Source organism: Odocoileus virginianus, chromosome 10, assembly GCF_023699985.2.
Source record: "Odocoileus virginianus isolate 20LAN1187 ecotype Illinois chromosome 10, Ovbor_1.2, whole genome shotgun sequence".
NCBI classification, from domain to species: Eukaryota; Metazoa; Chordata; class Mammalia; order Artiodactyla; family Cervidae; genus Odocoileus; species Odocoileus virginianus.
In genome coordinates this window covers 53,482,928-53,508,618 of record NC_069683.1, presented here as the reverse complement: position 1 = coordinate 53,508,618, position 25,691 = coordinate 53,482,928, and the positions used below count along the sequence as shown (strand labels likewise).

The 25,691-nt window shown below is 45.1% G+C and overlaps 1 protein-coding gene across 5 annotated transcripts in view; it reads left to right on the top strand.

Annotated features, from left to right (window-relative positions):
- Nucleotides 1-25,691, top strand: part of DIXDC1 (DIX domain containing 1) — a 76,106-nt gene that overhangs the window by 18,907 nt on the left and 31,508 nt on the right. For 2 of the 5 annotated variants that reach the window (XM_020882218.2, XM_020882217.2), the window contains 5 exons: nucleotides 10,369-10,498; nucleotides 15,619-15,744; nucleotides 18,248-18,479; nucleotides 19,243-19,350; nucleotides 25,412-25,524. In XM_020882218.2, coding sequence (XP_020737877.2) covers nucleotides 10,369-10,498; nucleotides 15,619-15,744; nucleotides 18,248-18,479; nucleotides 19,243-19,350; nucleotides 25,412-25,524 — 709 coding nt within the window. Of the gene's footprint in view, nucleotides 1-10,368; nucleotides 10,499-15,618; nucleotides 15,745-18,247; nucleotides 18,480-19,242; nucleotides 19,351-21,938; nucleotides 22,058-25,411; nucleotides 25,525-25,691 lie in introns of those variants that run through there. The other 3 variants (XM_020882215.2, XM_070473585.1, XM_020882219.2) reach the window with 3 other exon arrangements.

Genomic DNA, 25,691 nt, shown 5'->3' with positions numbered 1-25,691 from the left:
TTTGGGGAGTGCTGTAAAGCCCAGGATGTGAAGTCAGCATTGGGTTGAGATCCTTGTTCTTAGCTGTCCTGTGACTCTTGGCTCATCACTCTTCTGAACCTTGGTTTCCACATCTGTAATACGGTGATAGTAGTTCCACATCTCTGATCAATGTTGGAGGGGGGAGTAAATATTTATATATTTGACCCTTGAACAATACGGGGGTTAGGGGTGCCCCCCCATGCATTGTGGAAAACTGTAACGTAGAGTCAGCCTTTTGTATCCACGGTTCATTCACAAGTGCATTAACTGACCGCAGATCATACAGTACTATAGTATTTACTGCTGAAAAAAATCTCTGTAAGTGGATCCACGCAGTTCAAGGGTCAACTGTATGCACACACACACACACACACACACACACACACTATATATATGAAACGACATGGTTCAGTGCCCAGCACAGCACCCGGCACACAGGAAGGTCTCAGCAGATGGTGTTGTTATCCCAGAGCCGTCCCTGTTCTCTCACACACAGATACTCTCAAACGTCTCACTCCCACCCCACACCCACCTCTTGTGCCCTGGACCTGGGTTTTGCCAAGTGGCTGCAGAACATCTCTGCTCTGATGTTTTGCAGATGGCTCAGGCTCTTGTTCAAAACTGAACTGTTGGCTTCCCCTGCAATACTTGCTCTTCACATGCTCTCCATCTCAGTTAAAGCCTCACCATCCATTCAGGTGTGGCTTTTTGAACTGTCTCTTGTGACTGCCTGCCTCTTGGCAGTCATCCCTCTGACTTATTTCTGCAGTTTGTCCTTTTCTCATTGTTCTGCTTCAGTTTAGGCTCTCATCTTCTCTCACTTGAATTATTACCTGGATGCTCCTCTTTCTGTCTCATATTTTAGTGCGACCAGAGTGACCTTTCTAAGATACAAGTCTCACAGTTTCCCTTTCCTGTTCCAAGGCTCCATGCTTTCCTGTTAAAACTCTTTAAGACTTAAATCTAAGTTCTGGTAGGTCTTGTGCTGACCTATTTCTCCATTATCACCACCTGCCACTCACAGCTCTGCCCATACACAAATTTGTTAACTGGCGGTTCCTCCTAGATACCATATACCTTCCGGCTCTTCCTTCCTTTTTTTTTTTTTAAATCACCTCTCCCTGGGATGTCCTTCTATTCCCCAACTGGCAAATATCCTTAAAGAACAGACAGATGTCTTCTTCCCTCTTAACCGACCTGTGATGTCCTCATCCTTTGATCCTGTTATTCCTTTTGTGCATAGATACCATTTTTTAAAACATTTCTCCATTGTTGCAGTGATCACTTTGTATCAGAGTTATTTATATGCCTGTAAACAGTGGGCCTGGCACAATGCCTGGCAATGTTGGCTGCATTTGAATAAATGAATACATGAAATGATAGGGTCTGGAAGTATCTTGTGAGATGGGATCTAACAAGTTGAAATTTGTTAAATATGCATCGATAAGACCAGTTATACAAGAATGAAAGTGGAAGAGATTGGCCTCCCAGCAGAATGTGTTAAAAATTTGGGGAGGGGGTTGGTTGACAGCACTGTGTGAGTCAGCAATGTGAGGTGGTAACAAAGAAAGAAGAAGGGGAAGAATGGGAAGAGAGGGGAAAAGAGTGAAATGTCTTGGATGAGAAAGTTGACTGTCTGATTTTACAGCCAGGGTATTGTGTTTGGTTCGAAGTATTACGGTTTTAGAGGGATTTAGGCCGGAATAGCAATAATTCTTGAAACCATTTTGTTTTTAAGATTTTGGGGAAGAATTATAAAAAGACAAACTGGTAGCTAACAGGATGAAAAAGGGGGAAGCACAAATATACAAAATGAGAAATGACAGTGGGGAAATAACCACTGAAACAAACAAAACTGTAAGAGTCTTTGCAGGTCTGTGCAAATAAACTTTTGAAACCTTGACTTAATTATTTCTAAGGGAAATTATGATTACTAAAATTGATAGAGACAGGGTCTTTAAACAGACCAATTTCTGTAGAAGAAATAGAGAACTTTAATAAGGAACTACTCCTCAAAAAAAGTACCAGCCTAGATGTTTTTCACAGGGGAATTCTACCAAACCTCTACTTATCAGATAGCCCCAGTGTGCTACAGATGATGTCAGAGAATGAAACTAAGGAGAAACGTGCTGCTTCTTTTTAAAAATATATGTACCTGGGAGTGCAAAAAAGAAAACTACAGACAAATATTCCTTACGAATACTTATGAAAAGACGACCCCAGTGGCTCAGTTGGGTAAAGAATCTACTTTCAATGCAGGAGACAGAGGAGACATGGATTTGATCCCTGGGTGGGGAAGATTCCTTGGAGGAGGGAATGGCTACCCACTCCAGTATTCTTGCCTGGAAAATCCCATGAACAGAAGAACGACAGTTCATGGTGCCCCAAAGAGTCGGACTTGACTGAACAACTGAGCAACCATGAAAAAGTACAGCAAACGTAGTACTCATATAGCACTAATACGTATTTTATTAGTGAGCAAAGTTCAACATCGCATTAAAAGGTAATTCATTATGTTCAAGTAGGGTTAACCACAGGAATGCAAGGTAGGTTCATTATTAAGAAATCCACACATTCCATGTTAGTAGGTCTCAGGAAAAGTAATCAGAATTGTCTGCATAGATGCTGACAAAACTTTCATAGAAATTCAACATCCGTTCCTTATAAAACCACTGAAGAAAGTTAAGACTTGCTTGGGAACAGGGCGGTGACGGTGTGATGTGAGATTCTCCCTGGGGTTGCCCTCACGGCCACGCACTTCTTCATTCCAGAAATGGCCACTGCACGCATCCACAGATTCACTAACGGGAACAAGGGGAAGAGGGCTGCCCACTATTCACATCGGTGGAATTTTTTTTTTTTTTTTACATCGGTGGAATTTGATGGAAAGAGATAGGTGCATCTCTGGAGTTCATCATCATCATATGTTGAAGGGTTTGGAGAACATTGATTAAGGAAGCATTTTCCTGGTGGATGAGAAATAACTCAGTTATGCTCATCTACCCCTGTTAGAAGGTTATGCAGTATATTGTGTAACATGCAGTATATTTTGTAGTGTGTGATAAAATTAAAAAGTTAAAAAAAAAGAAAAGACTACTTAATGGATTCTTTCTTACCATGATAAAAATATATATACCTTATTCCTAAAACCGTTCACTTTCTAAATTGGGAAACACTGCAAGTATTTTCTCTGAGTCCAGAAACAGGGAAGAATGCCCAGTATCTCCACTACTAGCCAACATTGTACCAGAGGTATATATTAGTAAAGAATATTTCTTTTTGTAGATGATGTGGTAATAATCCTGGAAATCATTGAGAATTATTGATAAAACTCAATGAAACTCAATAAAAGATAACAGTATAAAATGAACCTACTGAAATTAACAGCTTTCAAATACACAGAGTAACCAGTTAGAGAAAGCGATGGTAGAGAAAACCTCATTTACAATCACAATTAAGAATTGAATACTTAGAAATGAACTTAACAGGAAATGTATATAACTTACAGGAGGAAAACTTTAAAACTCTCCTGAAAGACTCATTTGAACGAATGAAAGACACCCCTTATTCTTGAGTAGGATAGTTCAACAACATAAAAATGACAGTTCTCTCTGTATCAATTTATAGATTTAATATAATCCCAGTAAAAATTCTAACAGGCTTTGTTTTGAAAGTTAGATAATATATACTGAAGTTTGTATGGAGATGTAAATTTGTAAAAATAGTCAAGAAAATATTAAAAAGAGAAAAATTTCAGGGTGGAGGGACCAGCTGTACCACGTATTAAATTATGCTATAAAACCTCTACAAATAAAACATTTTGGTACTGGTACAAGAATGAACAAATATACAAATGATACAGACTGTGAAGTCCAGGAATAGACCCAGGAACTATGGAAATTTAGCATATGATAAGGGCAGCATCTCAAATCCTGGGGTAAAGATTGACTTTAGTAAATGGTGCTGAAACAACTGGGTGGCCATTTGAAGAAAAGATAAGTTGGATCTATATCTCACATTATACAGAAGAATAAATTCCAGATGGAACAGGGATCTAAATGTAAGCAATTTTGAAACCATATGAAAACTAGAGAAAAAGCAGAAGTGAATTCTTCTTTCACATTAGTGTAGGGAAAGCCTTTCTAACCCATCATTCAACATTCAGAGGAATGAAATATCAGTAATTTGATTATATGAAAATAAAATCCTCTTCATAGCCAGAAAACCACCATAAACTAAGTCAAAAGATGACTGATAGGGACTTTCCTGATGCACGCTCCCAATGCAGGAGGCCTGGGTTCAATCCCTGGTCAGGATCTAGATCCCACATACTGCAGCTGAAAAGATCCTGTGTGCTGCAACCAAAGACCCCACCTGCTGCAACCAAGACCCAGCACAGCCGAGGAAATGTGTGTGTGCTTGGCTGTGTCCGACTCTGCAAGCCTGTGGACTGTAATCCACTAGGCTCCTCTGTCCATGGGATTCTCTAGGCAAGAATACTGGAGTAGGTTGCCTTTTCCCCGACCCAGGGATTGAACCTGAGTATCCTGCAATGGCAGGTGGATTCTTCACTGCTGCACCACCTGGGAGGCAGCAAATAAATAAATAAATATAAATGTCCAAAAAGAGAGATCACTGACAAACTGGGAAATCTCTGCAACATATATCCACGACAAAAGGGTAACATTCCTAAGACATAAAGAGCTCCTAAAATGAAGGTACAATGCATAGAAAAATGGGAGAGATGTGAACAGATAATTCATGCACATATACAAAATATATAAAGATAAGGATGAATTTAAATTGTATTCTTAAACCTACCAAAAGAAGCTCAAATTCATAACTAAAGAAATTAAAACAGCACTAAGATACAATTTGTCACCTATCATATTAGCAAAAGTTTAAAAGTGTGACAACGTATTCTGTTGGCAAGACTGTGGGAAAATGCACTCTCATGCATTGCTGATGGGAATGCAAATAGATACAATGCTTTTGGCAGGGAATTCGGCCATTTCTAATGAAGTTATCGACTTAATGTATCTATATTCACCTGGCCATCTTCTTTGAATCTACCCGAAAGATAGACCTCAATCAACATGAAAATATATATGCATAACGTCATTCATTGCTGCACTGTTTGTAACTGCAAAATATTGGGAAAAAACCCTGAATTCCCATATATAGAAGACTGATTGACTAAATTATGGTATATCTACATAATGGAGTACCATGTAGCTGTAAAATAAGGAAGATTTCTAGACCAATATGGAGTGATTTCCAGAATATATTAAGCAAATATTAATTGAAGTGAAGTGAAAAATGCAGGCGTAAAAAGAATGTGTGTGTGTTAGTTGCGTCTGACTCTTTGCAACCCCATGGACTGTAGCTCCCCAGGCTCCTCTGTCCATGGAATTCTCCAGGCAAGATTACTGGAGTGGGTCGCCATGCCCTCCTCCAGGGGATCTTCCCAACCCAATCTTGAGCCTGGGTCTCCTGCATTGCAGGCAGATACTTTACCATCTGAGCCACCAGGCACTGTCAGTGCTTAATGCTATTTTGGGGACTTCCCTGGTGCCCAGTGGCTAAGACTCCAAGCTCCCAACACAGGGGACCTGGGTTTGATCCCTGGTCAGGGACCTAGATCCCACATGCTGCAACCAAGACCCAGCAGGGCCCAATAAATAAATAAAATTAAAAAAAAATTACTATGCTATTTTTCACATAAGAAGAAAAGGGAAATAAAATATACATATATCTTTTTTTCCAGATAACATAGAATGAATCAGGTTGGTTGTCTACAGGAGTGGATAGGAATAGGGTGGAAAGACTAGAGAAGAGGGAATGAAGTAGAGAGAAGGATGGAGGTCTGACACTTCTGAATGTATGTTTTTCTATAGCTCTGACTTTTAGAACCATGTTAATCTTTCTCCTGCCCCCAAATTAATTAACATCAACCAACATGTTAGGACAACCCAAAATGGTCTACCAATTGTAATACATGTACTTAACTGTATTACAAGTTAATAACATAACCACACTGAAGGCAGAGGAAAGAAAAGAATTAACCTAAGTCACTTTGGAATCAGTATTTTGAGTATACACTGTAGGGCTAAAGACAAAAAGGCCTATATACTCGTACATCAATTTCTGGCCAGTAAATTTATTTTTCTATGACATGGCATAGCCCAATAAATAAACAAATATTTTAAAAAATGACTATGCTAATCCATACAAGGTATGGATTAGCAAGTCAAATTTTGATGTGTTTTCTAGGACTGAGGAAATATTAGTAAATATATTGTGGGTAGAGTCAGGTTTTCTCACTGTGGAGAAAAAGGAGTTACAAATAAGGAAAAGGAAAAGGAGAGATGAACCCTGTGGTGCTGGGCCGGAGGCAGGATCTGGATAATTCATGGTCTATTTCTCCATCTGTCTGTCAAGATAAGTAGATTGAAGTATGTGTCTGGGTGTGATACATACCTATATTTCCTACTCTACTCCTGAGAGGGTCCAGAATGTTACCCTAGTAAGATGAGTATACCTCATGCCCAAATTTTGGTTTCTGAAAACTACTCTCCAATAAGAGGAGCCAGAATTATTTTCTTTTGACAAATAGCCAATGACAGAGCTGAAGCAGAGAAAATACAAGATGAGGGACAAGATGAGGGGCTCTTTTAAAAATGCAGGTTCTGATTCATTAGAACTGGAGCAGAGTTTGAGATTCTGCATTTCCATTCTATTCTGCATATTCTGTTCTATTGTATTTGAAGTATGTTGATTGATGGTGATGTGTGAGCGTCTGCTTTTCTGAGAGGCCCCTGGTGATGGTGCTGCTGGTCTTTGGAGCACTCTGATAAGCAGGCAGCTCCCGAGTGTAGATTATTACACAGGAGGCTCAAGCACTGACTATGGAGGAAGAAGTGGTTTAGGCTAAGGTGACTTCCACTCCGAGAGTTTGGTGAGGTTGTTTAAACCTCAGGGATGCATTTATTTAGGTGACAGTGTGGTAGGGTGGAAAGAGCACTGGTTTGGGAGTCAGAGTGAATTTCATATCCATAGTTTACAGTCTGGGTGGCCTTGAACGTTATTTAACCTTTTTTGAGTCTCGGTTTGCAGTTAGCAAAATAGATAACAGTAAAAATTTCCCTGGCAGATTAGCATTAGAGAAATTGTGTCTAAAGGACCTAGCACAGCTCTAGACCCAGAGTAGGTGTTCAGAAAAGTGGTGACAATTATTATCACTTATGCAATAGAATCCTCTTTACTGGAAGCCCGGAACTGTGATTAATGTGCATGAAAAGTTCTATGAGGAGCCTCCAAGCAGTTTTGCATCAGAGACAACTTACTTCTATTCATTGGCCAAAAGAAGGCTATGATTACTTAAGTAAAAATTATCTTGGCCTGATGAAAAATACTTGTTCTTGTCTTCCCCTGCGTAATTAACTTTTAGAATCATTGTAAGTCTTGGCCTGATGAAATTTGACACATTATTTACCGATTCAAACAGAGATTTGTTAAGCGCCTGTTACTCTTGAGTCCAATAGTCCTGAACTCCTGCACGGAGCATCTAGTTGAGACCTGAGCCCCTTTGAGCTCACTGTCCTCTTTGCCTCCTTTCCTCAGGAAAGCCCCCTGAGCATAGACTTCAGATTGGGCTAATACTCCTAGCACCTTGCACACCCCTGTCCTAGCGCTTGTCTCACCAACCTGTAAGCGTTTCCTCCTTCTCCTCTCTTCTCGTTTTTTTTTCCTGCAAACTTCTTGAAGGCATAAAGCTCTTTGTAGCCCCGTCACAGAACACTGGCTGCACCCACCTTGTAGTTGAACTGATTGCCTGACACAGGACGTCCTCACGGAGATCAAGAGTCTGAGGCGTGTGGGAGGGTCAGGGAAGGCTGCCTGGAAGAGGTGATGCTTGAGCTAAGGTTTAAGAGGAGATGCGAGGCAGGAGGGAGGTGGAGTGGCCGGAAGACGTGGTACGTTTGGGGCATTGCACTTAGTTTGGACCAACCTTAAATGCAGGGGTTGGCAAATGTGAGTGGATAAGCGAAGCTGGAGAAGAGTTAAGGACTAGCGCAGGACAGACTGAAGTGCTGAGGAGGCTGGGTTTTCTCTTGAGGGTAATGAGATGACAGGGAAGGATTTTAAGCAGGAATGTGTGGGGGGAAGGTTGAGGGTGATACTCGATAGAGGGAAGTGGGGTAGGGATTTTGATGTAAGCCAGGTAATCAAACCCAGCTGTTACCCTGATGCGTTCCGTGGCCCGGACAGAGTGGTTTGCTCTGGAGGCACCCTTTGCCTGTCCTGCCGTTTTGGTTGAATGTAAGAGCTCACCTGGGCAGGAATCTGGCCCATGTGAAAGCGGAAGGCGCAGCCACCTCTAACCTGCAGAGTGAGTTGAATAGCAGGGGGTCCTTGGACCACCTTTCCTGGGTTTGCTAACCAGGTCTGCCATGGCATAGGGATGGAGACCTTGGAGAAGTTACATGATTTCTCTGAGCCTCATCCACAGAACGGAGATGATACCAACCCTTCAGTGCTTCTGCAAGAACTGAATTAGATGATGATAATGAAAATAGTGATGACCATTTAGTAAGCATCAACTGTGTGGCTGCATTCTAGGTACACTGTTGTTGTGTTGTTTAGTTGCTAAGTTGTGTCCAACTCTTTTGTTACCTTGTGGGGTATAGCCTGCCAGCCCTTCTCTGTCCATGGGATTTCCCAGGCAAGAATACTGGCGTGGGTTGCCTACTCCAGGGAATCTTCCCAACCCAGGAATTGAACCCAGATCTCCTGCATTGGCAGGTGGATTCTTTACCACTGAGCCATCAGGAAAGCCCTCCAGATACATTAGTAAGTCATTAAAAGACATAGAAAACACCAAAAGTAGTGTTTAATTCATGCTAGGTACTCAATAAATACCAGATTCTTCCCCCTACCTCCTGCTGATCATTGCACTTCCTACAGTTTCTCAGTAGCTGATAGAACATTGCCTCAGCGCCACCTTCCAAAGGACTTTATTTATTCCCACAAATTGACGTAGAGAAAATAGTGAAGATTTAATTTAAGCTCAGGAAGCTGCCAGTGAGTAATTTCTGACATCATTTTATTAAGGAAGTACTTGGAGCTTAGAAATCAACTGTACTTTAACCAAATTATCATTTGATACTGTTAGCCCTTGAATTTAATTTTTAGGTTCAGAGTCTTGGGCTTCTTCAGAAATCAGACAGAACTGCTGCCTGTACTATGACCTTGCTCTTGTGCTATTTTGATATTCCGTGCCCAAATAATCAGAATGAACACCTGAATATACAAGCTCTGTTTAAAATGGAATATGAAAGGTTGTCTAAGTGTTGGGATGAATTATATATCCCACCTGAGTCTGACAGGTTTCTGATGGTACTGGACCATAAGTGTTGACTGAAAAAAAAAAAAAAAATGAAGGCTCCCCCAACCCTGACCCCAATCTTCAGGAACTCTGCTCACCCTAGTCTTTCTTCTTTCTTTGTGCAGGTTTCAGGTAACCAGATCCTCTCTGACAACATAAAGCCTGGATTAAAGCTAACTCTGTAGCAATCCCAGGATTATGGGCTCAGGAGGATAAACCCCGGGTTGGTTTCAGTTAAATCTCTTTGTGAAGAAAGCAGCTATGAGAGGCAGTTCTGAGATCAGTTTAACTGTGGATTCCTAGCTCCCCAGGATCAGTTCTTAGGAATGTCACAGGTCATTGTGCACACACACGAGAGATCATTCCTGGGAAGCACAGTGGGTCACTGGCAGCTTTCATCACACTTGAAAACGGGCTGTGCTTCTCGCCCGGCTTTATTCCTGGTCGACAAAGCTAAAGTCAAGGAAAGCAGGAGTCACTGTCGCCGAAACGCTCATCTGCGTACCTGTATCCGCACCACCACCCCAGTCAGAGGGTAGCTCATCCCGGAGACTAGCATAAAACTAGAGAATTTTAGAGCATACTCCATGTCTAATCATCTTTCTTTCCTTAAAACCTTCTCCTCCTCCCTCTGGGTATAGATTGCTCGGTTGCTCAGTTGCATGCAGGTCTTTGTGACCCCATGAACTGTAGCCCGCCAGGTTCCTCTGTGCATGGAAATGTCCAGGCAAGAATTCTGGAGCAGGTTGCCATTTCCTACTCCAGGGGATCTTCCCCGCACCCCGGCCCCCCAAGGGATTGAACTTGCATCTCCTGTATTGGCAGGCGAATTCTTCATCACTGGGCCACCTGGGAAGTTGGGTATAGATCACCCAGTCTCCACTGCTGCCTTAGAGGATGCAGGGAAGAGGATATGAGAAGCATGCAACCTTTCCTTATCTCCCGCTTTCATTTTCCAGCAACAGCTGCAGGCGTACGTGGCCTGGGTGAATGCACAGCTGAAGAAGAGGCCAGCGGTGAAGCCAGTGCAGGACCTGCGACAAGATCTCCGGGATGGGGTGATCCTGGCGTATCTCATTGAGATTGTTGGTCGGTTGGCCCTGGACTCTGATGCTAGCTTAAACCAGAACATGGCCTTTTTACCCTCCATGTGCCCTTGAGAGCAGATTGTTGGTGGTGGTTTAGTCACTAAGTCGTGTCCAACTCTTGTGACCCCATGGACTGTAGCCCGCCAGGCTTCTCTGTCCATGAGATTTCCCAGGCAAGAATACTGGAATGGGTTGCCATTTTCCCCTCAGGGGTTCTTCCCCACCCAGGGATAGAACCCTCGTTTCCTGCATTGGTAGGCAGGTTCTTTACCGACTGAGCTACTTCTTTAAAGTCTCGTGGACTTGAAAGTAGGGAGGACTTAAGATACTTGCCCAAGGTTAATTAATTTATTTATTAGTCAGTAAACACTGTGTTCCAGGCTCTGCATTAAACTTAGGGAGTGTGATGAGGAGCACAGTCACAGCTCTCAAGAGTCTCCCAATCTAGTTGAAAAGACTGGAGAGCGAAGTCACTTCCAGTAATGTACTTAGCACTGTGGTGGGGCAAGCACAGATAAGAGCAGAGGGCGGGCACCCAACCCACTGTTAGGGATTCTAGGATGGCTTGCCAGAAGATCTGATGTTTAGACTGAGGCTGGAAAGGGAAGTGGCAGCCAGGCAAAAAGAAGGTGTGTTACCAGCCAAAGGACCCGACTAAGATAAGAAGACCTTGTTTTCTTGAAACCCCAGAGTTGTTGCCTGTCATTTGTATTAGATGATATCATAACCTTATTTCCACAGCATTTGTCCACACCTCTTATTATTTCTCTCACCAAATGATGGTTGTTTATTATCTACCTCTCCAGTAATAGATTGAGCTCTTTAAGAGCAGGTACAGTGTAATTTTTTTCCCCCCTGTTTTCACAATCCTTAACCAAGTGACAGACACATAACAGGTACTCAAACATCATTGACATAGTTACGGGATGTGGGTTTGAGTGATATGTAAGAAGGCAGGCTTGCATCAGGCAGCCTGTCCACAAATACCTCATTCAGACAGTTCATGGATTCATTGTTCACTTATAGTGATTATAACCATGATAATAGTAATAGCAGCTACTGTGTATTGAACACTGTCTCATTTAATTTCACTTAATCATCAACGTTTGAGAAACATAATATTACCCCCATTTCCAGGAGCACTTTATATATATATACACACATATATGTGTGTGTACATATATATCAAGCATTGCTAAACATGCTACTTTGATTGATTTAGGATAATGGATAGCATTTAAGTATTTTACTTATTTTTTGAGATTTAGAAAGGTCTGTCCATGGAATTTTCCAGGGAAGAGTACTGGAATGCGTAGCCTTTCCCTTCTGCAGCGGATCTTCCCAACCCAGAACCCAGGTCTCCTGCATTGCAGGCAGATTCTTGACTCTCTGAGCCACCAGGGAAACCCTTAAGCAATTTTGCAAGGTCACATAAGAATAGTGGTGAAGCAGAGGGACAAGCCTAGTTTTACTTTAATTCCAAAGCTAATTTTCAACTTTTAATTTTTCACTCATTTGAACAGATTATCCTGGAAATATAATCAGTTAGAAAATCCAGACAGCCCAAGAAGATAGAAAATCAAAAGCCATTTCCCCCATCTGTCCCCTTGCCAGTTACCTGTTCTTTCTGGAGGCAGCTAGTGTTAGCAGTTTCTGGTTATTTCCAGAGAGTATTTATTGGTGCACATACAGGCAATATGAATGTGTATTCTTGTTTTTCAAAACCCAGGTTCTTAAATGCTGCATTCTGTTGCAACTTGGCTATATAGAAAATCTCTGAATTCACTACTTTAGATTGCGCTCTTTCTTGAGCTGGCCCTCACTGAGCTTTTGATCCTACTACTATGCCCCTGAAACTGTTCTCCTTGAGATCACAACTCTGCTCTGTCAAATCCCGTGGCCAGGGCTCAGTCGTCATTTTATTCAACTTAGCAGAACTTGACACAGTGGACCACTCCCTCCTCCTCCAAACATCTTGCCTTGGTCTCAGGGATCCTGTGGACTTGAAATTTCCCTCCTTCTTCACTGGCCTTTCCTGTTTGCTGGCTTTCTCCTCTGTGTGTGTGTGTGTGTGTGTGTGTGTGTGTGCGTGCGCGCATGTGTGCATGCTTAGTCATGTCTGACTCTTTTTGATCCCATCGACTGTAGCCCGCCACTCTCCTCTGTCCATGGAATTTTCCAGGCAAGAATACTGAAATGGGTAGCCACTTCCTACTTCAGAGGATCTTCCCAACCCAGGAATCAAACCCATGTCTCTTGTGTCTTCTCCACTGGCAGGCGGATTCTTTACCAGCTGCACCACCTGGGAAGCCCTCCTGACGTTTAAATGTTAGAAGTTCTCCTTAGAGGTTCAGACCTTAGTTCTTTTGTGTATTCTCTATCCCTAAGTGGTCTCTTCCCAAATCTGACTCTTTAGCCCTAAGCTTTTCCTTGAGGTGGGTGTGAATATCAGCTTCCTATTCAGCTTCTCTGCTTGGATGTCTAAAATGCAACTCTCACTTCACGTGTCCTAATCAGAACTTTTCCTTCATGCCATTGATCCCTCTGTCCTTTGAGATCCTTCATCTGAATAACACATCACAGTACCATTCCCTCAGCTGTTAAAGCAGAACACTTAGAAGTTGACTTTAATTATTCTCTTTTTCTCATCTATCATATTCAGTCCTTCACATGTGCTGTTTGCTTTATATTAAAAATGTACCTGGTATCTGACTTTTCACCTCTCAGCTTCTTCCCAAACCATCATTATCTCTCACTTGACTATTTTCATTTCCTTCTAACAGATCTCCCTGTTTCCTCTTCACAGAATCTATGTCCACATGAAGTCAACTTTTAAAAGCATTAAGCAGGTCAGGTAACTCATCTCACATGCTAGCAAAGTAATGCTCAAAATTATTCAAGCCAGGCTTCAATAGTATGTGAAATGTGAAATTCCAGATGCTCAAGCTGGATAGAAAAGACAGAGGAACCAGAGATCAAATTGCCAACATCTGTTGGATCATATAAAAAGCAAGAGAATTCCAGAAAAACATCTACTTCTGCTTTATTGAGTACACCAAAGCCTTTGACTGTGTAGATCACAACAAACAGTGGAAAATTCTGAAAGAGATGGGAATACCAGACCACCTGACCTGCCTCCTAGGAAATCTGTAGGTCAATAAGCAATAGTTAGAACCAGACATGGAACAACAGACTGGTTCCAAATCAGGAAAGGGGTATGTCAAGGCTGTATATCATTACCTGGCTTGTTTAAGTTATATGCAGAGTACATCATGAGAAACGCTGGGCTGGATGAAGCACAAGCTAGAATCAAGATTGCCGGGAGAAATATCAATAACCTCAGATATGCAAATGACACCATCCTTATGGCAGAAAGTGAAGAGGAACTAAAGAGACTCTTGATGAAAGTGAAAGAGGAGAGTGAAAAAGCTGGCTTAAAACTTAACATTCAGAAAACTAAGGTCATGGCCTCTGGTCCCATCACTTCATGGCAAATAGATGGAGAAACAATGGAAACAGTGACAGATTTTATTTTCTTGGACTCTAAAATCACTGCAGATGGTGACTGCAGCCTTGAAATTAAAAGATGCTTGCTCCTTGGAAGAAAAGCTATGACCAACCTAGACAGCATATTAAAAAGCAAAGACATAACTCTGCCAGCAAAGGTCCGTCTAATTCAAGGCTATGGTTTTTCCAGTAGTCATGTACAGATGTGAGAGTTGGACTATAAAGAAAGCTGAATGCTGAAGAATTGATGCCTTTGAACTGTGGTGTTGGAGAAGACTCTTGAGAGTCCCTTGGACTGCAAGGAGATCAAACCAGTCAGTCGTAAAGGAAGTCAGTTCTGAATATATATTGGAAGGACTGATGCTAAAGCTGAAACTCCAGTACTTTGGCCACCTTATGTGAAGAACTGACTCAGTGAAAAAGACCCTGATGCTGAGAAAGATTGAAGGTGGGAGGAGAAGGGGATGACAGAAGATGAGATGGTTGGATGGCGTCACCACCTCGATGGCCATGAGTTTGAGCAAGCTCTGGGAGTTGGTGATGGACAGGGAAGCCTCATCTGCTGCAGTCCTTGGGGTCACAAGGAGTCGGACACAACTGAGCGACTGAACTGAACTGAACTGAACTCCCTTACCTCCAAGCCTGCATTTTCTGCCCATTACATATAGAATACAATTCAAGGTCTTTGCTCTTTTGCTCTAGTTCCCAAAGCCCCACATGATCTGGCCTTGCTCACCTCTCTACCTGTTCTAGAACTTGGACTCCTTGCTCTCTCCACTCCAGCCATAGGGTCTTGTTGTTGTTTCTCAGATAAGTTGATCTCATTCCCACCTTGGCGTTGGTACTTATGGTTCCTCAGCCTGGAATGCTACCTCTGCAAATTTTTTCCTGTCTTATTTTATTCAAGTCTCCGCCCACATGTGTTATCAGACAGACCATGATTACTCTTCTTTGTTTTTCCTCCGTAGTACTTATCACTGGGCTTCCCAGGTGGTGCTAGTTGTAAAGAATCTGCAGGCCAGCACAGGAGATGCAAGAGACCCGGGTTCAATCCCTGGGTGGGGAAGATCTGCTGCAGTAGGAAATGGTACCCCCCTCCAGTATTCTTGCCTGGGAAATCCCATGGACAGAGGAGCCTGGTGGGCTACAGTCCTTGGGGTCGCCAAGAGTCGGTTGTGCCTAGCATAGCACAGCACTTAGCGCTACCTGAAATTCTGTCAAACATTTGTCTGTGATCTTGGTCTTCTCTCATCCCTGCAGATATAAACTCTATGATGGAAGGAAAGGCAGAGAATGTCTTGGTCACTGCAGTTTCTCTGGTGCCCCAAACAGTGCCTGGCACACAGTGGGTGCTAAGTGAATATTTGTTGAATGAATAAATGTACACACAGTAACTTCACAGGCCCTAGGGAATAGATTTGAAAATTCAAAGACCCTCCAGAATGCTTTCATTTTACTATTTCCCATCCAGATTACAAACACGAAGGCCTAACTCCCTGACATATTTATAGATAATCTTAGTGTTTACTTCAAATATTCTCTCTGTGTCTGGCTACTATGAAACTGTGATAGTACTCCTCCCCATAACTTCATGTATTTTCTCTCTTCTAACAGCAGGAGAAAAGCTGAGTGGGGTACAGCTGAGTCCCAGTAACCAACAAGAGATGAAGAATAATGTGGAGAAAGTGTTACAGTTTGTAGCCTCCAAAAAGATTCGTATGCACCAGACTTCAGCTAAAGGTCAGTGCTTCCTTCTGTCTGTGGTGGCTGAGGACACTCATCTTTACCTGGGGATTGCCACCTTCAGAAGAACCATCCACAGTATAGCTGAGGGCTCAGAGTAGACTGGAGTGGGATTAGGCAGATGACCTCACATCTTTTTCCCCATAAGGAAAGTCATCCTCTTGGGGTGGAATGATGATCAAAATCCAGGTGCTTTGGAGACTGGAGTGAAGGTAGAAGCTCTTCATTTTAACTGAATAAAGTTTTGTTTTGAGTGTGTGTAGGAAAATTAATAGAAAAGAAATGACAGCTTTTGGATATTAATTTTAGGACATCTTGTTTAAGATATCAAACATGAAGATAGATGATATTTTTTGGTGTTCCTAGTATTTCATGACAATTATTATCTCAGATCATAATAGCCTACTTTTTTCTATCCAGTTTTCCAGAAGGAAAATATTTGATAGCAGGTTTTTTTGAACATCACAGGACATCTCCAGGCAGGATCAGAAGGCTCTTTCACCTTGGCACATGCCCTCTCCTGGGGCCACATGGCCAGATGAGGACAGCTCTCATTGCAGTCTGAGCCCAGGCTGCAGGGGAGAAATGATGGAGCTGTCCTCAGAAGGCACAGGCTCTCTGGTCCTTTCACTCTGACTCTGGAACTGATTCTAACCTGGTTTGTTTCAGCTTCAGTTTCTGGGCCTGATTGCCTGTGGCTCTGATGAGGATGGAGGTGGGAGGGAGCCCTCCTTTCCGGGTTTTTAGTGTTCTCTGTGTTGGGCTCATTCAGGCAGGGCAGTTACTGACCATTGAGAATGTCCTGTAGCAGGTATCAATCAATCCTTTTGGAAGCCTTACATATTTAAAAGGCTGTGAAGCTGAAAAAAATACAACTTTGTCTATTTTCTGACATTAACCAGACCCATCATGTTATTTTCTGTCTGCCTTTCTCTCTTTCTCTCTCTTTTTTTTTTTCTAGGACAAAATTTAGAATGTCAGATATTTCTCTGATCCGGGCCCCGTGAGGAGTGGGCTTGGGGATCTGGCCCATTAAAGTCAGCTATTTTGAGGGAACAGTTGTTCCGGACATCATTGTCTTTTACCTGGAGAAGTGCAGCTGCTTCCTAATTAGTCCCACTGCATGCATTTCTGTCCCCCTCCTGTCTGCTCTCCACACTGCAGCCAGAACGATCTTTCTAAGAGTACAATATGCTCACGCCATTCCTCTGCACCTGAGGGCCCTTAGGATAAAATCCAGAGTCCTTTCTCTGGCTTAGTATGCCCTTTCTGACCTGACCTCCAGTTCATCCCCCTCGTCTTTCCCTCTCTCCCCCTGAACTCTGAACTCTGGCTATGCTGAGCTGCTTTCTGTTCCTCTTCTAGTGTGTGCCATAGAAATAAAATAAGTCACATTCGTAATTTGAATGTCTAAATAGCCTTGTTACGAAAAAGAAATCAGTGTAAGTAATTTTAATAATATATTTTATTTAACCCATGTATCCAAATGAGGGCTTCCTTGTTGGCTCAGTCGGTGAAGAATCCACCTGCAATGCAGGAGACCCAAGTTCGATCCCTGAGTCGGGAAGATTTCCTGGAGAAGGAAATGGCAATCCCACTCCAGTATTCTTGCCTGGAGAATCCCATGGATAGAGGAGCCTGGCGGGCTACAGCCCACGGGGTCTCAAAGAGTTGGACACGACTGAAATGACTTAGCATGCATGTATGCATATCTAAAGTATTATGAGCTCAACACGTAATAAACGTAAAAAACTATCAATGAGATATTTTGCATTCTATTTTTTTATACTAAATCTATTATCATTATTCTAAATTCTTTTTCAGTTAGCATCTTCTCAGTCCTTGTCTCCAGGCTATTTATCTTATACTAAATCTAGTGAGACTTTTCATTCAATTTTGTGTGTGTGTGCTAAGTATACTCACAGAACATTTCAGTTAAGACCACCGCTACCTTTTAAGTGCTCAACAGCTACATGTGGCTCGTGGCTCCCATACTGAATAGTGTCTAGACCTTCATACCTGCTCTTCCCCCTTCTTGGAATACTTTTTTTCCTTCTCTTTCCTCATCTGATGAACCTCTGTTGGTCAGTCAAGTCTCAGTTTGGAACTCACCTCCTCTGGGAATCCTTCCCTGAGCCCTCTAAACTAGACAGATGCTTCTCCTCTGAGCTCCCAAAGAATCTTGTACTTTTCCTACTGTATGAAGGAAATGGCAATCCACTCCAGTATTCTTGCCTGGAAAATCCCATGGACAGAGGAGCCTGGCAGACTACAGTCCATGGGGTCACAAAGAGTTGGATATGACTGAGCGACTTCACTTTATGTTATTATACTTGATTGTAATTGCTTTAAATCTCTGGTCTCCTTGTTGAACACGGCTTGTGAGGACAGGGAGCTTGACTGCCTTGCTTACCTGTTCACTAGCAGATGCATAGTAACTGAGTGCGTCCTCAGCACTTTGCTTCCCTCTTAGGACCTCTTGGTCTGTTCTGATCCTTAGATATCGTGGAAGGCAACCTGAAGTCTATCATGAGGCTGGTCCTGGCCTTGGCAGCTCATTTCAAACCTGGCTCCAGCAGGACAGTGAGCCAAGGGCGGGATGCCGGAGCCCCCCTGCAGACTCACCAGCCTCACTGTGCCACTGCCGTGGCCCAGGGGGCAGCCGCCGCTCTGGCCGATGTGTGTCATGACATGTCGCGGTCTGGGCGGGATGTCTTTCGATACCGACAGAGGTAAGGATGGAAATCTGGGGATGGGAATTCGACCTGTGCTGATATTCCTTCCCTTAAATGATAATGGTGCGGTAGATGGAAATATCACCTAAACAGCCCACATTGCAGAAAAGAGTATGGAGTGGAGGTTGGAGAGGGTGCTCCAAAAGAGAAAAAAAAAAACACAACAACAGCCTTTCTTTTAGGCATGTTTATTTTGACTTTTGGAGAAGGGCATGGCAACCCACTCCAGTATTCTTACCTGGAGGATCCCATGGACAGAGGAGCCTGGCGGACTGCAGTCCATGGGATCACAAAGAATCGGGCACGACTTAAGCGACTTAGCATGCACGTGCACATGTTGACTTTAGCAGAATGTAGAGGAATCATGTATGTAATTATTTTCTCTGGGGCCCAGAGTTTTAAACATATTCCTTTGGCACGGTGTGTTTTCTGCACTGAGAGGTGTGTGGGAGCAACATCCCGAGTCACCCGAGTGTCTCCCTGGTGTGTATCCTGAAGGTTGGGTGTCCCAGAGAGTCATGGCAGGGGATGCTTCGTGGGTTGTGTGTCAGAGAGGGAGCATGACTCTGAGGTGTTGCAAGGATTGGTGAAATTATTGGTTTCTCTATCTTCCTTGCGAGGTTTCAAATGTCTTTAAGGCCGGGGCTTTGCCTCGTCCATCTTTTTACCCACAGCAGTCCCGGAGTGGCATCTGTCAGGAGTTGGTGGGTTGGCCCGAAGGACTGACACCCTCTCCTTGGTTGGCGCCCTCTGACTTTAGGAACAGCAGCGTGGATGAGGAGATTGAGAATCCCTGCTGGAGCGTGCGAGCTCTGGTGCAGCAGTATGAAGGACAGCAAAGGTCCCCGTCTGAGTCCAGCTGCTCCAGGTAACCGTGGCCTCAGATTCTTCACCACTAGTCCTCAGTTCGTGGAGGTCCTCAGGGTTGGCAGCTTCAGGTACCCACGCAACAGGCGATACGGCACCAAAGTCCTTCCTCTTCCCTCCGTTTATGTGTGGCTCACAATGGGTAACCCTCAGCAGGCTTTGTGGTTTTGTGCTGACAAGAGGGCCGGGTGAGATGCTTGTGAATTTCCCACATACCAGTGCTAGTGCTTAGCTGTGTCCACGTGGGGGCACGACTGGGACCTGTCAGCGCCCAGCTGGATCTTTTCGATACTTATTTATCAGCTGCCAGTGTTTATAAGAGCCAGTTCCATTGCACTATCTTTGTGCCTGAGAAGCTTGTATAAGGCTCATAGCAAGAGGAAATGAGCAGAGTTGCCTTAGTGCTTTAAGAATGTTTCCAGCTTTCATTTGTAGGGCTGGGAATTGTGGCAGATTAGTACTCATTTGAATGGGCTAGCAATGTGAGTGACTGCAGCAGAAAGGCTGTCTATATCCCTTAGAGCCAATTGCAGGGACCAAAACAGGACACAATGCTCTAATAAAAGCCTGATCAATGCCAAGTATGGTGGCAGAGAAAGACTATGTTCCTGGCTTAGGTAAATCATGCTCCTGTAAACACATCCCCAGATGTTATCTTATTTACTAATTTCATTGCAGAATCATATTTAATTTATGCTCTTATGACCTTTTCTTTCCTACATCAACCCAGATTAGTCTGTTCCAGTTAAGCCTAATTGTTCTTTGTCTGACATGTATGTATTTTCTGTGTCTTTGTTTTCTTCCTCCTATTTCTTTTTTTCATAAAATTCTGCCTTAATTTGATGGGCCATTTTCTAATTTGCTTGGAAATTAAATATACATCTGTCATCTTAATAAACCGGTAACCTTCCTTGATTTTTAATTTTCACATTTAATAGATTTTTTATTTTTAAAATTCACACATTAACCATTAATCATTTTAAAGTGTATGATTCAGTGGTATGTAGCACCTTCACTAATATTGTGCAACCATCACCCCTATCCAGTTCAGAGAGATTTGCATCACGCCAGAATGGAACCTTGCGTCCATTAAGCAGTAGATGTGCTTTTATTGAGAATCTAAACCAGTTTTTCCTTGCTTCCGCTTGGACTATCACTTGGTACAGAATCAAAAGATATTCCGTTGTACAATGAGATCTATTGCTTCCTGCATGGCTACAGGCCTTTTACTTTCCTGTGACTGATAGCGCTTGCCAGAGAGAGAGAAAAAAAAAAAGTCTGGATTTTTTTTTCCTGAGAGCACCTGCTTCCTTCCTGTCTGGCAGAACTCAAGACTGGGGGCAGGGTACCAGACAGTGTGAATTCGGGGCTGCTGGAAATCGGGTGCAGTGGCTGGCAGTGACCGTTTTCTAGGAGAGCGTTCAGAGAACGGTTGGTTGGCTTTCCTCTTTCTCTTCTTCCTGACTCGGTCGTTTTCTTCTCGGCCACCCTCTCACTCACCTCTTTGGGATGCTCAGTTGGCCCCCAGAAGGCTCCGGGACATTCTGCCCTGCTCCTTCCCGCAGTCTGCACTCAGGGGGAAGCCCACCTCATGTCTCAGTGATCCGTGAAGGCCAGGAGACCCCCGGGATGTGACTCGGGAAAGAACAGTGGTTCAGAAGATAGCCCCTTACGTCTGGTCCCCTCCCCCTGCTCCTTGACAGACATCCTGGCAAAGCCCTGCCCGACTGCCCGCCTGTTGCTTCTCAGACCCGTAGACCTCGGGCCAGCCTCTCAGGATCCAAGCAAAAGGCTCGTTAGTTGGGGGAAAAAAAGAACATATGAAACGCCCGAGGGGAAGGTGGGGGGCGGTGGAGACCAGCGTTCAGCGGGCTTCCGGGGGAACCCCCTCCCGCGAGGAGCTGAGTTAGACCCACCCCGACCTCAGTGTCCGGGAAGGCAGGGGTCAGAGGACAGAAGGCACGGCCACTAGTCCCGGGCTCCTCCGAACGAGGGGACCACACAGCCCTCCCGGGGTTCTGCCGACCCCGCGGCGCCTCCGCCGCCTCGCCCGGGGCTGCCTCCGGGCCCCGAAGCCCCGCCCGGTTCTGCCCCGGGGAGCTCTGCCGGCCCGCGGAGCGCCCGCCCGGGTCGGACGGAGCCCGGCGCTACCCAGCCGCGTGTGACAGCTCGGATAGCGGGGGGAGGAGGGCGCGGGAGGGCGGGACCGGGAGGCGGCGCGGAGCGGGGATCGCCGCCAGCCCCGGCACTCGACCGCTCGGCCGGAGCCACGGGCCGGGCTTTTCTCCCGGGGCGCGGAGATGGGTTGAGATGCCTGCTCCCGGGGACACGCCCGGAGCCGCGCGGCCGCGGGGACCACGGATGCGGCTGCCGGGGGCCGGCAGCCTGCGAGGGGAGGCGGTTTCCGCCGAGGCCGGGCCGCTGCAGTGTCTGAGCTGCCGGGACGGCGCGCCCCGGAGCCCCGAGCATCGCCGTGCCTGGGGCCGAGACGCCTGCCTCTCTGCCCTCCCAGCTCTCTGCCGGGACCGGGGCGAGCGGCTCTCGTAGTTGGCCTGCCCGGGGGAGTCGTTCTTCGGGGGCCCCCATCGCGGGGAGACATGCCCGAATCGGGGAGCGCTGTGACTCTCAGCCTCCCGCTTCACCCAGGGAAGTCGACTTGCTGAAGCCGGAGCCACGAGGGGGACCATGGGCGGGACGCAGGTCAAATGGTGAGCTGAAGCCACTTCGGCTTTGGAGGTGTGTGTGGGGGGGCTTGGGTGGGAGCAGGGCCAGGACTGGAGGATGCTGTTGGCCAGAGACAGACGGGGGTTCGGTGGGGGCGCTATACTGGGGAGAACAGCCTGCTTGCGGGCCTGAGATGAGCACTGTAAAATACACTGGGTTTATTTAAGAAGCTGCAAGCGGCATGGGAGGAGTGGCTTTTGACCCCCCGTCTGGTCTCTGCTGAAGCCGGCACTTCAGGACAGAATAGAACTCTTATTGCCTGGTACTGATTTAAAAAATTGATTGGACTTTTAATTGGAGATATCTTTTCTGGGAGACTGCTTGTCTGATAAGTTAAGATTGGAGAGATGTTAGACCTGTGGAAATTAGGAATGTATCAGTCAGACCTGATTTGTAACCAGTTGTTCCCTGTCTTAACAGGATTATAATGGCAAGTGGGGGGTTACTTGTTTATAAAACAGTTTTTTAAGCTCATCAGGGAGATCCTGAGCCCTGTAATTAATTAGCATTAAAATACATTTGTGTACCATCCTCCTGCATGAGGGTCTTCCTTGGGGAAGGCAGCATGCTCTGACATGTGCCTCAGGATTTTTCTTCCTCAGATTTTTTATCTTTTAGACTCGGCCGTTTAGTTTCAGGGTTTTATGTCTCTGTGGCTCCCATACTGGCAGCCCCGATTCAAGAAAGAGAAATGTTGTTTTCTTTGGCCGCTCTGCCACTCCCCCAGTGGGGCTGGGTATGCAGACATCCGCCTCCTTCTGCCCTTATATGGGAGATGGCTCATTTAGGAGGGAGCCGCTGAGCTGATCTAGCTGAGCATGCGTCTCTGCTCTCAGGAAAGCAGTTTTCCCGCATCCTAGGTTCACACCACTCCTCCCACACCCACCCCCTTCGTCTCACACATATCCACTGTGGTCCAGCTAGATGCAGGAAGGGGCACCTGTCAGCCACAGCACCTTGTCAGCTGGGAAAGTGTGGTCTTACCATTTCTCAAAGAGGAGTAGCTGGGGTGCAGGCCTCTTTCTGCACTCGGATCCCCATTTCTATAAGAACGTGAAAGCTGAGGCCTGAATAGCATAAATCTATTCTTCTTGTGAATGGTACCCCTAGACTGGTGCTTTCCCAGCAGCTAATTCATGTTGGCCTGGAAGTCAGATAGCCTACATGGTGAGAGATGGATAAGAGAGTTCCCTGGAGCAGTCTCCTTTTCTAAACATCACTTCTTGCCTTTCTCCACCTGTCTGCCTGTTTGGGTTGTACATTTACAGATATCGTTAAGTGACACTTTTTTTAATTTGCAGGAGCAAAAGACAACTTTTTTTCCCTATGGTTCTGATAAGGATGAGAGTGTATAACTGGTTGAGGTCATTCCCACCAAAGCCCAAAACCTGGGACACTGAGGAGGTTGAGACACTAGTCCTCAGGCTGCTTCAGAGCTTTTTGAAATTGCTGGCTGCCTCCACTGTGCTTGGCTCTTGTTTTTCGTGGTTTCTAGGAAGATGAAATGTTAACTCCTGATCATGGCTGTGAGGATTAGCCTGGGAGACTTCAGGGGCACATTAAGTGGGTCAGTGAATCCAAGACACTTTCACTGTTGTCTGGGTGATGGATTTGGAAAGAATTCCTGAGAGGGGGCTGGGCCTGCAGACCCCACAACCCCTGAGATTGTTTTGGTGCTGATGTTCTCAAGGTGGGTGCAAAGAAAGGGGGCTCTTCAAATGGCAGTGTCCGCCTCGCATTCCCATCGTATCCTGTAGATTTGCTTCTGGAGATTTAAAATTCTGCTTCCTCCCAAATGCAAACCGTTCCTTCCAAGGCTAGTAGTTATACTAGAATTTAAGAATTGTTGCAAGATTTCTGATGACAGTGTTTTAAAGACTTATTTATTTGTTGCTTTGCCGTGCCGGGTCTGCGCTGCTGCTCGGGCTTTCTCTGGTTGCGGCGGGTGGGAGCTCCTCTTTAGCTGCGGTGCTTGGGTTTCTCGTTGTCGTGGCTTCTCTTGTTGCGGAGCACTATCTCTAGGGTGCTCGGGCTTCAGTGGTTGCAGCACATGGACTCGGCAGTTGCGGCTCCTGGGATCTAGAGGACAGGCTCAGTAGTTGTGGCACACAGGCTTCATTGCTCCGGGGCATGTGGAATCTTCCGCAAACGGGGTCGAACCCTTGTCCCATGTGTTGGCAGGTGGACTCCCAACCACTAAACCACCAGGGAAGCCCTCTGACAATTTGAAAATAGTGTGGCAGAGATATGAATAACTCTTGGCAGTAAATCAAGTAAACCTTTATTGTCCCCTAGCAAGTCTTGTCCCCTTTTGAGATATTACACCCTTTTCTGTGGAGAAGGCAATGGCAGCCCACTCCAGTACTCTGGCCTGGGAACTCCCACAGACGGAGGAGCCTGGTGGGCTATAGTCCATGGAGTCGCGAGGAGTCGGACATGACTGAGCGACTTCACTTTCACTTTTCACTTTCATGCACTGGAGAAGGAAATGGCAACCCACTCCAGTGTTCCTGCCTTCGTCCCAGGGACGAAGGAGCCTGGTGGGCTGACGTCTGTGGGGTCGCACAGAGTCAGACACGAGTGACGTGACTTAGCAGCAGCAGCAGCATACCTCAATAGGGCTTCCCTGCTGGGGATTCAATCCCTGGGTCAGGGGGATGGAGGAGGGCATGGCAAAAAAAAAAAAAAAGAGAGAGATAGTACACCCTTTTCTGTATCACATCCTGGCGTTGTTGACACGTCACTGCCCTTTGCTCGGCCTGGCACTGTCCATACTCCAGCGGTTTTTCCCTTTTGAGGCACCCTCCACCTTGTCCCTGCTTTTGGGAGCAGCCCAGAGCCGATCTGCCATGATTACTCTGCTGGTATTGCACATGTCTGTGATAGATAGATCAATGTATTAGAAATATATTTTCCTTCCAGCTCCCAAAGCTACTAAAATGCATAGTCCACCAGTCTCTGAACTTGGGCCCAGGGATCATGATGGAGGAGGTGGTGGTGTTGTTAAGTGAAAGATAAAAACAAAAAGCCAAGCCAAACAAAAGTGGAGTTCTTTAAAATGCTACATTGTCCACCAGTTTGATAAATCTCTTAGTGAATTATGCTTAAAGGCAACTCGTTGTGGAAGCTTCCGGGGATGGGTCATTCAGTATTCATTTCATTCATTTAACAAGTTCATCATTCATTCAACAAGTATTTCTTCTTACTGTGGGCCAGGCACCGTGTTTAGGCAGTAGGAGTTAGATGAATAAGAACCCATCTCTGGAATAAATTAGGAAAGTTGGCTTCTAAACATCTTTTCACAATAATTGTTTCTCTTCTTTTTCCTTCGGTCACAGCCTGACTTCCCCCAGTCCTATCCACAGTGCAAAGAGCGAATCCGTCATAACCCAGTCTGAGGAGAAGGCGGATTTCGTGATTATTCCCTCTGAAGGAGTAGAGAACAGAACAGGTACTATATTCTCGGCCTGCCTGGGGTGGCTAAAGGAATAGCCCTCAGCATGAAGAGTTTGGGGGTCCTGACTATTACGGTCAGCTCCCTAGCCTTCTCCATTCATAGTCTGTGCATGCAGGGTCCATACTAGAGAGCTCTAATGCTTTGGAGCCAGTGAATGTCAT